A 12,015-nucleotide genomic window follows, 5' to 3' on the forward strand; every position below is an offset into this window, starting at 1 on the left:
AAAAACAATTAGGAGCAGTGTTTATTTTGTAATTAGAGTCTGGTATGTGACTCTATCGTGTAAGGTATATGATCCAATTCAGTGATGTAAGTTGTATAAAATTTTACAATTTTTACAAATTTTACAACATCAAAGAGCCAGAAAAGTCCCACTAAATATATTAAGTAAGGTGTTATTAAAATGGCAGCTTAAAAAAATGGCAGCTTAGTATTACTTCTCCCAGAAATGCTCCCCATTTTAAAAGCATGCTTACGGGCACCTGAGTGGCTCAGTAGATTAAAGCTCAGGTCATGATCCCAGGGTCCTGGGATTGAGCCCTACATCCGGCTCTCTGCTCAGTAGGGAGCCTGCTTCCCGCCCCCTCCCCTCCTCTGCCAGCCTTCTGGCTACTTGTGACCTCTGTCAAATAAATAAAATCTTAAAAACAAAAAATAAAAATAAAAATAAAAAGCATGCTTAGTCCAAAGGTATGAAATGTTCGTGTGGGAATTCAAACATCAACGCACCCTCCCACACAATGCAGCAAATCATACTACAAAGGTAATGCAAGACCTCAGATTAGATTGAGCCCAAGGACAGCTCTTTCCATCTTTCCTGTGCCCCCAAGCTGAAATTTCTAGGGCATCCTAACTCATTAATTGCAAACAGAATTTCTGGAAAACGCCCTTAAAGGGGAGTTGGAAGGTCCTAAATCCAGACCAAGGACCCTAATCCAGACTTAAGTCCTTTCATCATTTCCTTTTTCTGCACAAGAACCGGTAATTAGCAAATTAAAGGGTTAATATAGGTTTAGCTCAGGAATGTTTACTAAAAGCTGCCGGCTACTCAAGTTACATTAAAAGAGGTTAATTAACATGAACGATAAGTAGTTACGTGTTCCCTAAACCAACCAGGCTCCCACAAATAGAAGTGGCTCATTATCACATTAACTCTCAATGAAAGAGGAAAGGGGTGGTGATAAGAATCCTATTTAATATTTCATAAAATAGCTAGTGCTTGTTTCAATTATCTTTTACCTCCGAGTTGCAGTGTTCTGTTTCTATAAAGAATATGAATGTGTTTTCTGAGAATTTTACTGGGGGTGGGGGCGGGCAACATACTTAACTCATTGTCACTGGGTCACTGGTACAGATGCTTTCACTTTTCTTCTAAATTTTATACAAAGAACCAATGATACATGACTCTGACCTACTTTCAAGATAAATAATAGCCACTACTAAGTAGCCACTACCTGGAGATCAGCACTTGCCTAGATATACTGAGCTCACTTTTCATAAAAGCCAGCTATACAAAAAATCTTTTTTTTTCTTTTTTTCTTTACTCCTTAATTTGTACACACCCATCCACTAACATACACATAACCATTTCATCTCCATAATTTTTGCTTTAGGAATTCTTCCTAAGTGGAATATATTATAAACATTTTGTAAACGTAGAGTAGGAATGCTAAATGAAAAGGATAAGAAACATAAATATTCTACTGTAGATTTGTTCCAGTGCTATTAAAGCTTTGTACTTTTATTGGATAAATATAATCCACAGAATCAACATTTAAAAACATTCATAGAGGGGCGCCTGGGTGGCTCAGTGGGTTAAGCCGCTGCCTTCGGCTCAGGTCATGATCTCAGGGTCCTGGGATCGAGTCCCGCGTCGGGCTCTCTGCTCAGCAGGGAGCCTGCTTCCTCCTCTCTCTCAGCCTGCCTCTCTGCCTACTTCTGATCTCTCTCTGTCAAATAAATAAATTAAAAAAAAAAAATCTTTAAAAAAAAAAACATTCATAGAGATCAAGCTTAATCTCTAACTAGTAAATCCAAATTTGGATGTGTCTTTTCTTACACAAATTATTTTCACTCATTCAATTACAACTAGATCAATACAACATAACGTCTAATGACAGTGCAAGCTCAAGTAGATCTGAGTTCTACCACTTTCTAGCTAATGTAACATTGGGCAAAGTGGTTGTAATATTTGCTAAGCCTCATTTTCCTCATTTGTAAAATAGGTATGACAGATCTGCCTCATGGGGTTGTCGGGATAAAATGAAATCATCTATGAAAAGCATATACACTCTACCCTAATGGCCTAATGGCTGTTTTAGCAAATGTTTGCCATTCGGTATGATGAAAGCTCCAATGTAATAGTGGAAGCTAGAGTTACTTCAAGAAGCTTCTCGCTTTTAGACTAAAAGTGAAATACTAAAAAAGGCTTAACAATATTAGTGAACATAAACATGTAAGCAAACAAAAATATTGCTATAACTCAAATTTACTTTTTCAATGTAAATGTATACCATAAATAATGTAATTTAAGCCACTTTCCCAAATCTAAGCCAAGAATTCATTTCAACATACCTGAAAGAGGAAATGCCTATTTAATCTCACTCATTTGAAAAAATGTTTAATTTATAGACGGGGAAAAAATGCCTATTTACCTTCCACCCCACTCCCCAAAGCTAAATCTCTCCAAGGATCTAAATGTTATAAAACAGGAAACTGCGAATAGGAAGCTATTTCAACTGACACTACTGGATAGGCTACAAAACTACCATAGATGAAAAATTTCATTTGAGGTCTATCATGCAATAGCCCTAAATATACATACCATACAAGTAATTTCTCCAACCACATTCCATTATGATATTCCTCTGTCCTCAGTTGACAGCAATATTAAATTCCCTTTCTTGACATACTTTCTGTTTGTTTTAAAATAACCACAGCTCAGTAAGCTGGGGTAGATGCAGCAGCCACTCACTCATTCTAGTATAACTCAATCTTGTCCATTCCCCTCTCAGAGAACTTTTGAGGGAAAAGAACTCAGATAACCCACGGACAGTGACTTTTGTGAGGTTATAAACATATACTCTATGTTTCTTAACATTTCCAAGACTATTCAAAGTTGTGTCCATGGTGGACTTTAACAAAGGCTTTCATAATATAATTTAATACTATTACAGAACATAAAAGGGTCTGACAAGAGACATAGGTGGACTCTGTTGATATGTTAATGTGCTTTCAAAAAGCTGTGTAAATAAAATCCTATTTCAAAAACAGTAAGAGAGATTAGAAAGGCTGTGATTTATTAAAAACACACACATACAAACAAAAAAATCCTCTGTAGTTAATCTCTTCACAGTGTAAGCCTCCCTTTGGGTTTATGTTTGGAAGTTTGCAGAATTCTAAACAGTATTCCTAAGTGAGCATGGCCATTGCAAGGCAACTTAATAAATTTAGAAAAAGAAAAATTACATTTTCTTACATGTGGGAAATAAACGCCCTCTTAGGGCAATCAATTTCCCACTCCTTTTATTATACACACCAATATAAAGCATGCTTAAGTGAAAAGATTTTATTATGGCCATAAAAGTAATTGATTTCTAGTTTTTTGGTGTGTGTGTCTTTTTTTTTTAAAGAAAAACACACTAAATACATCCCACAGTTTTGTCCTGTAATTTTTTTGCATGACCATATTTCCCCAAAGGTTCAGGGGCAATAAGCCTTCTCCAATGAAAACACGAACAAAGTTCCGTAATTTAAAAAAAAAAAGTTTGGCACTAAGACATAATTTCTCCAGACCTATCTTTATCTCCACCCAGGATACTGACACACCTAATCCCATTCAACAGTCATTGAACACCAAGGCAATGGATGGCTGAAGCTAATAATACGAGTACGGGTTTAAAAAAAAGAAAAAAGAAAGAAAGAAAAAAAAAAAAAACAGGAGAGAGCCCATAAACACGAGGAACCTTAAGCAAGGTCATGAAATTTTCTAACTACAAGGTCCCGAACTAGACAAACCCTCTGGAATTCCAGAAAGAGAGAACAGAAGCTCCTAGAGGGAGACCGGGTCTTTCAGGGGGTTTCAAGCAGAGGCGGGGTCCGGTCGGCAAGTCGCTACCAAAGCACCGGAGCCCACGAAGGGAGGCCAGGGCCAGAACCGCCGCCCCAGGTGCGGTGCTCGGTGGGCTGCCCCCCGGCTGCTCCCGCCCGCCAGCTCCACACTCACAGGGCAGAGGCGGTGCCGGGAAGCCCGGGAGAGACAGCGAGCGAGGCGGGTACAGACGCTCCGCGCGGGAGGAAAGAGTGCCCCAAGGTGAGGCTGAGGAAAGGGTGAAGGAAGGGTGTGGAGGGCAGGGGCGCCCAGAAGTGGAGAAAGGGGCCTAGCTCTCACCCTTGTCGCACGCCAGCAAGAAAAGCTTCTCATTCAGGGTGTTCTCCTCCTTCACCTCCCGCACATCCTTCAGCGCCATCACCTCGTTCGGCGACGAAGAGGAGGATGGGGAAGAAGGTAGGGAGGAGGAGGAGGCGCCCGAGAGATCCGTGCTCGGGTACAGGGCCGCCATCATCTCGGCCCATGAAGGGGGTAGGCCGGGAGACGGGGGCGGGGCCCCCACCAGCCCCGACCCCGACCCCAGCCCCGCCCCAGGGCTGGAAAAGGGATGAGTCGTTCCCACGGCCGCCTCAGCGCGCGGCCCGTTGGCCCCGAAGGGCGTCGCCTCCCCTCGGAGCCAGCACTCGCCCTCCACTGACAGCCCCAGACTGGTGGCGGCGCATGCGCGGCCCCGGGGCCAGCGCCCCCTCCCCAGCCGCCGGCGCCCGGGTCGAGCCGGTCCGCGCCCCTCCGGGGACGACAGAGTGGCGCGCGCCAGGGCGGCAGCCGAGCGCGGGGCCGTGCCAGGAGCCGCGGGGGCCGCACTGGGGGCGGCCCGGCCCGGGAGGAGGATGAGAGATCTGTGAGAAAGGAGCTCCGAGAGCGATTCTGCGCACGTCGGACTCCCGGGCTGTGGGAACCGCCGGCCCAGCTGCGCCGGGATATGTTCGCAACTCTCCTCACGTCATCTTCCGCTCTGCTAAAGCGACGACAAAGGGGCGGGCTCGCTGGTGGGCGGGGCCATTGTGGGGGCGGGGCATACGCGCGCCACGCCCCCAGTCCTTGCCAACACGCTGCAGCCTCGAAAGGCTTGGAGTTACTGCTGAGGGCTAAGTGAGCAGCCCAGTGCGTCCTCTGTAAATCTGAGTTGTTGAAGTAATTTCCCTGCAGTTTTCTGATGCATGTAAATATGCAGCGGTATGGTTATTGAACCTTTGGCGACTTAATGTGGAATTATCTAATTATTTCCTGTTTATGTCCTCTGCCTAAAGCTGAAGGGAGAGGACCCTGGTTACGCCGCTAGACTCGTGCTTGAGCGCGTGTGTTTGGGTTTGCTATACTCATTTCTAGACTATTTTTTCAACAGCTTGTTTGTGATATCAGATTGGCATAATTTTCTCGATGTCATACATTTTCATGTAATTCCAGTGTACCGACATGTAACCATTGGATAAGCACGTTTATAGAATTAAACTACCTCCATTCCAGTGATTTCTTCACTTTTATAAATTTGATTTTAAGAGATGTGTGTTAGGCAAAAGCTAACTGAAGCACAGTAAGTACTACTTTCTTGCTTTTTTTTTTTTTAAAGCAGATTCTTGCACCTTTCAAAGCTAAGGGTAAAACTGCAACTCCTATCTTGAGTAATTCTTACTGCTTTTCAGAACTATACAAAAATAAAAATTGTGCCCCCAGTACTTAGGTTTTTAAAGGCAATACATAAATTTATGTCAGAATATCTTACAGATGAGGGAAATACTTACTATTCAGGTTGATATATTCCATCTCTGTTCTTACCATCACTAACTCCCAAATTTCCCAACTAAATCTTTCTCACCATTCAAAGCCCTCTTTAGATAGGAGGCCTTAGGTAGATGGCAAGATTGCCCGCCTTTCCAAACATTGTCATATATTTACTTCACAATAGTCAATTATCTATTGAATCATTTCAGCTTTTTTTAAAATCTGTAATATATCATAAGTCTTCCCCATTCTATACTGTTTCCAAGTTTGCATATTTGTAAACTTGGAATATTTGGTGGAATGTCAAAATTGTTCATTGTTAATTTGTAGCCAGTGAAAATAGAGGTGCATTTATGGGTATGTATGTGTGCTTACTTACACTCTTTACAGTCCAAGAAATTTTTTATTCAGTAGGACAACTCTAATGCTGACCCATCCAAAAGTTCCAGAGTACTGAAGGGTAAAAATTCAGATAGCTCCAAATATAAAAACCACTTTAATCTGGAGTCTTTTCAAGCTTCTGAGTTCATGATTTCTCATCCCTAAGGAGTCCCACAGGGGCTGGATTAATTCCTTATATTCAGGGGAATTCCAACCTACTTCATTTAGTAAATAATTCTGGGAGGCAAAATTATTAGCGGACCTCCTTCCCTATTTCAGAATAAGCCAGTATTGCAACTGCATCCTGTTCTTTAGTTTTTTTGAAACGTCTCAGATGCAGCATATTCTCTCCTGCCTTGTCTGGTGCATGTTTTATCCAGCATAAATTGGGGTATTTTAGCATCCCCTCTATAATGGGTTTATTGTGCATCTGTGACAGTAAGATAGTAGAATCATGAGGAACAATGGCAGTGAAAGATTCAGAAGCAGCACATTACTCAAAACAACTCACTAACCTGTGCAAAAGAGCCATCAACCTCAATCAGAGAAGAGAAAAATCCAGATTCTGATCTAGTCTTAAAAATAGAACAGATCTCCCCAAGAAAGAATAGGAATGTCTGGCTGGCTCAGTCGACAGAGCATGTAACTCTCATCCCACAATGGGTATAGAGCCTACTTTAAAAAAAAAAAAAAAGTGTAGAAGAGATCCTATCTACATCTCCAAACTCTATGTCTCTCTCTCACTACTCTTGGGCCACATTTGCCTGTTTCTTTTACTGGAATGTATGTGAGATCATTCCTGCTTCAGAGACTTTGTTCCCTCTGCTGAATGTTTATCACCTATCTCCTCATCATTCATATTTCAGTCTAAATATCTCATCCTTAGAGAGACCATTCCTGACCACCCAAACTAAAATCTTCACCCCAATTCCCAAGTCAGTTCTATTACATTACCATGTTATTTCCCCTGCTGCATTTTATCACTGTCTAAAATTCCTATTTGTTCATTATCTCTCTCTATTAGGATATAACATTCATGAAGTCAGAGAACTCTGTCTATATTTTTCTCAACTGAATCCCCATATTTCTAGTATCATACCTGAATCACAACAAATTTATGTTAATCAGCAGATTCCCTCAAATTATTTCAGCACAAACTAAATCGTAGTAATAATGCAGTTGGTCCTTAGTAAAATTCTTCATGTTAAAGAACCATAGAACCACCTTCACCCCCCCCCCCCCCAAATCTAATTTTTTTGTTTGGAACAAACAAATTGGAACAAAATTATTTTTTCTGGAAATAAACTTATGACAGATTAATTTTCAAGTCTGTATATCCTTTAAATGAAATGAACACTGACACATTTGTACATACATAGAGTTTTTATTAAATATATTTTTGTGAGAAAAAGAACACCCTCAAGTGCCAAATTTCATGTAAATTGGATAACTTAGTAAGTATAATGGTGAAAAAAAATCAAAAGGGGAAACATTACTTAATCACTGTAGAGCAAAAACATCTTAATTTTCATATAAGAAAACAATCATCAAAATATAAAAGGAAAGGAAATCACTTTTGTAGAAGAATATACTTCAAAGTTCCACCTATTGATGATTTCATTTAAAAAATTCAAAACACATGAGTAGTCTCACTCTTACCAACCTGTTTTAATCAATGGTAGAAGGAGAGTTTAAACTACTCATTCACATGGAGATAACGTGACAGCATTTTTGTTGCATAGCGGTATTGCTCACTCTCACTCACAGTGGAAGATGGAGGAAACAGATTTCTGAATTCATTTTTTAGCAGCAGAATCTGTCTACAGATAGAAATTCACACAAAAATAGGTCTGAAGGTTAGCTACTCTCAAGTTACACAGGCATTAACCAAACACTGCCAATTTGTAGGAGGCTGTCGAAAAAACATATGAAAATATTCTATGTTGAGTATTAGCTTTGTGTTATTTTCTGCTAAAGATATTCAGTGGGCATATTCTAAATGAGAGCTTCAGTATAGATCAGAATTAACATGTGTAATATGAAACTAACAGTATAGTGTCAACGTGTCTTGAGATGCTGTAGTCAATGCTTTGTTATAATTATGTGGAAGAAGTCAGTTGAAAAATAACTATAGGCACATCCAAAATGAATATTTTCTAAAATAAATCTTCATGTACCAAATATCTACAAACTGAAAAGTCGTTACACATGTAGTGGGACCACAATAAACACTTAATGGTTGCCTGACTGACCAGTTATACATACCATTTAAGAAAACCTGGGTAATTCAGATGCAAAAAAATATATATATATACACACACACACATTTCTCTAATAACAGTCTACCAACATATATGCTGCATGTCATAGTTAAAGCTGTATTACAAACTAGCATACATAAAATATAAGTACAGTTAAAATTAAGTTTTAAGTAAAAAGCTCCTGCTACTTATATAAGAGAATGTATTTTGGTGTTTATTCAAGACTTTTAGTTCTCATATATGAAATGGTTTAATGTTAGTGAACAATACTTATCACTTAAAAACTTGAGACAATATAGAAATTTACAGAAAAGTAAAGTTCACATAGTTGGAGGAAAAAATAAAAGAACCTGGATAATGACTTTGAATACATTTATAATCAAAATTAACAATATACACACACACAAATCAAAGCACCGCAGGACATGCAAAAAAATGTTTACATTGATCTTTTTTGAACCATGAAAAAGATGAATTAGTCTTGTTTTAATAAGACTTTCAGAAAATGAAAATAATTTAATTATGAAATATCAGCTTAATAATGAGCATGTTATTATCGGTATTGACTGGTAAATTAACTGCATATCCAAAAATGTTGACAGATTCTGACTAGTATGAACAAGATATTGCATTCATTAATGAATTATACAACTAGTTAAGCATACAAATAATCAAAAACCCACTACATTTCAGAATTCTGTAAACTGTGAGACATTCAGTGTGTTTAATGTGGCAGAAAATAATATTAAATATTTGATTATTTTATTCTGTTCAGTCCTTTTCCCATTAAGCATGCAAACACAGTCATAACCATCTTTGGTTTCACTTCTACAAGGTCATCAGGTAAGGCATATATCCGGGCACCGATCTTTCGAGCAACTGAAATGGCATATCTTGAAAAGACAAGAAAAATATTTTATCAGTTATCTGCTGTGTTTTCACTTAATTTATGTTAAGAATGAAATATTTTGATTAGATTAGCTTTACAAGAAAGTTAAGTTTGAAAGTCTTTAAATCATAGTCCCCATATAAATTGTATTTTTCCCCTCCCCCCTGTATAAGTTGTATCTTAAAATGTTAAAAACATGGTAACATTACCTGTAAGGTCTTACAAAATTAAAGAGCCACTGTGTTCTAATATAAACCACAAAAAGCTTACTTAGCATTGTTCAACTTGTCTTCCTCAGTTAAGTTTTCTCTCTTGATCATTTCTTGACGAACTGCATTTGGTGCAATGGCATCTATTAAGTCTAGGACAGGTAAACTGGTGCTAATAGATTTGTCCTAGAAAATAAAGAATGGAGGAACATTATTAATAAATATCGTACTTTTAATTTTCATAAATGGCAAATTGGGTCATCACCATATACCTGAAAGCAGCTTATAAGCTTTCTTGGTACTGAACATTCAGCTTTTCTGCAACCAGCACACAACACAAACCATTTAAAATAAGCTTTTCCTTCAATCTTTACAGAGCTTACAGTGCAGAGTTGTCACCATACCCAAACAGGGCTTGCAGATGTGACAATTCCTAAAGTATGCTAACTGCAATAAGCATTCTGTAAAACATAACTTTTGAAAGGGATTTGGAGATGAACTTTTAATTAATAGTTTTCTAAATTCTAGTAATATATTTCTTAGACCATGGACTCCTAAGCCTTCACTTAAAATGTTTTAGGATGATAAATGAAGATATTACTGGAAAGGAACTAATATTTAAGGCATTAAAGAATAATGCCTTAAATTAATATTTAAGGCATTATTCTTGTTGCGTTATATGTCCACCTTAAGTCTCCTAACAACCTCATAATAAAGAAATTATAATCTCTCTTTCAAAGAGGAAGAACATGAAGTTCATAGAGCTCAAGTGACTTGTTCACACAACCAGTAAGTACAAAACCAGTAAATGAACTCATAACTGACTATAATGCCCAAGATTCTCTCCACTTTTGAAGTCACCTCCAAGCTGATCTAAAAATGAACAACCAAATTCTAGTGGACAGAGCACTGCAGTTAAAGCCAGAAATCCTGGTCTGAACTGTTTTACCACTTACCAATACTTGGAAAAAAAAATCATTTGTTCTGTCTCTCAGCTTAGATAGTGGCCACTACTACTTGCGTACCCAGGATCTAATCTTTCCTTAATACTTTCTTCATCCTAACAGAATTCACATCTTCGCTCTGTATCCACATCTCCCTCACATAGGCATGTGCTACAGGAAAAGCTGACCCCATCGACAGCTCCAGGGGTGATCCTGAATTAGTCTAGGCCATGAATTTCTAGGGGTAAGTGATGAACTTATGCTTTTTTATGTATAAAGCCTACAGTGCATAAACATACAGTAATATCCATGGTATTAAAATTTCAGAGGTGGAGTTTTTAAGAAGAAAACCTCTAAAAAGACTCCTTCAATGAACAAAAACACTAGTCTGAACCAAACAGAGTAATCCCATCTGATTACAACAGTGATTTAATCTGGGCCCAATTTAATTTAATATGAGGTTCTTGTTATATTTCTGGGAGAGCTATGGAAAACCAGCAACCATTCTCCTGTATCTGAATGAGAGGATGAAACCTTTGTCCCACCCAGCAGCTATCCTAAAAGGAAAACCAGCTATAGGGTGCAGTTGACACTGTAAACGGCAAAGCAGAGATGGATAAAAAAAAACCAAAAACCTCAGTCCTGAATGACATTCTTCAATTACTGGTTCAACCAACCCTGAAATCTAACCTACTTCTGATTTCTGCCATTTTGTACCTTTCATTTTAGTTTAAACGACTTTAAATTGGGTTTCTGTTACATGAAGCCAAAAGCAAGCACCCTTTCCTAAGCACTACCATGAGAATGTCACAGGATTCTTGGGAATATCAGTATAAGGGAAAGCATCTACTACAGTTCCTAGCCAAATTAATAAAATTTTGAAAAAAACAGTTTGAAGCCATGTGAGGAACATTAATAGTCCACCTTTTTGGGCCATGATCTGTAAGCCACTACATTTATTAACTGTCCAAAAATGTATATTCTTTACTTTTAGAAATGTTCATTTTATGAAACAGATTTTTGAGGAGAAGTAGAAATAGAGGAGTAAAAATAACTAGGATCCATAAGTCTTCCTGATGATGTTAATCTGGATCTAGTTTTGGGGAGGCATTTTCCTTATTTCTGAAAAATTCTGGTATTTGTTTTCTCAATGTATAGTCTGTAGATCACCTACATGAAAATCATCTGACATGTTTGTTAAAAGCATAAATTTATCCCTATAAATTAATAAGTCAGGATATCTGTGGACAGGGCTAAAAACATACATCTTTTTTTATTTTTTTATTTCTTTATAAATATAGAATGTATTTTTATCCCCACAGGTACAGGTCTATCAATCACCAGGTTTACACACTTCACAGCACTCACCATAGCACATACCCTCTCCAATATCCATAACCCCACCACCCTCTCTCGACACACCTCCCCCCAGCAACCCTCAGTTTGTTTTATGAGATTAAGAGTCACTTATGGTTTGTCTCCCTCCCGATCCCATCTTGTTTCATTTATTCTTTTCCTACCCCCCAAACCCCCCACATTGCATCTCCACTTCCTCATATTAGGGAGATTATATGATAGTTGTCTTTCTCTGATTGACTTATTTCGCTAAGCATAATACCCTCTACTTCCATCCACGTCATCACAAATGGCAAGATTTCATTTCTTTTGATGGCTGCATAGTATTCCATTATATATATATATATATATATATATATATATAT

At 38.4% G+C, this 12,015-nt stretch overlaps 2 protein-coding genes and 1 long non-coding RNA gene across 10 annotated transcripts in view; 1 reads left to right on the forward strand and 2 right to left on the reverse strand.

Annotated features, from left to right (window-relative positions):
* The window catches only part of TRPC1 (transient receptor potential cation channel subfamily C member 1), a 72,943-nt gene extending 68,118 nt beyond the window's left edge, over positions 1–4,825 (reverse strand). For 2 of the 4 annotated variants that reach the window (XM_059391803.1, XM_059391802.1), the window contains exon 1: positions 4,168–4,825. In XM_059391803.1, coding sequence (XP_059247786.1) covers positions 4,168–4,342 — 175 coding nt within the window. In that variant the 5' untranslated portion in view covers positions 4,343–4,825. The remainder of the gene's footprint in view (positions 1–4,167) is intronic. The other 2 variants (XM_059391805.1, XM_059391804.1) reach the window with 1 other exon arrangement.
* The window catches only part of LOC132012170 (uncharacterized), a 30,607-nt gene continuing 22,335 nt past the window's right edge, over positions 3,744–12,015 (forward strand). Inside the window, exons 1-2 of the long non-coding RNA XR_009402543.1 lie at positions 3,744–4,089; positions 10,418–10,538. This is a non-coding gene — a long non-coding RNA (uncharacterized LOC132012170). The remainder of the gene's footprint in view (positions 4,090–10,417; positions 10,539–12,015) is intronic.
* Positions 7,356–12,015, reverse strand: part of PLS1 (plastin 1) — a 117,444-nt gene continuing 112,784 nt past the window's right edge. For all 5 annotated transcript variants that reach the window (XM_059391809.1, XM_059391808.1, XM_059391807.1 and 2 more), the window contains 2 exons: positions 9,412–9,536; positions 7,356–9,145 (listed from right to left, as the gene is read on the reverse strand). In XM_059391809.1, the coding sequence (XP_059247792.1) occupies positions 9,010–9,145; positions 9,412–9,536 (261 nt within the window). In that variant the 3' untranslated portion in view covers positions 7,356–9,009. The remainder of the gene's footprint in view (positions 9,146–9,411; positions 9,537–12,015) is intronic.

The sequence above is a fragment of the Mustela nigripes genome, chromosome 2 (genome assembly GCF_022355385.1).
Source record: "Mustela nigripes isolate SB6536 chromosome 2, MUSNIG.SB6536, whole genome shotgun sequence".
NCBI lineage: Eukaryota > Metazoa > Chordata > Mammalia > Carnivora > Mustelidae > Mustela > Mustela nigripes.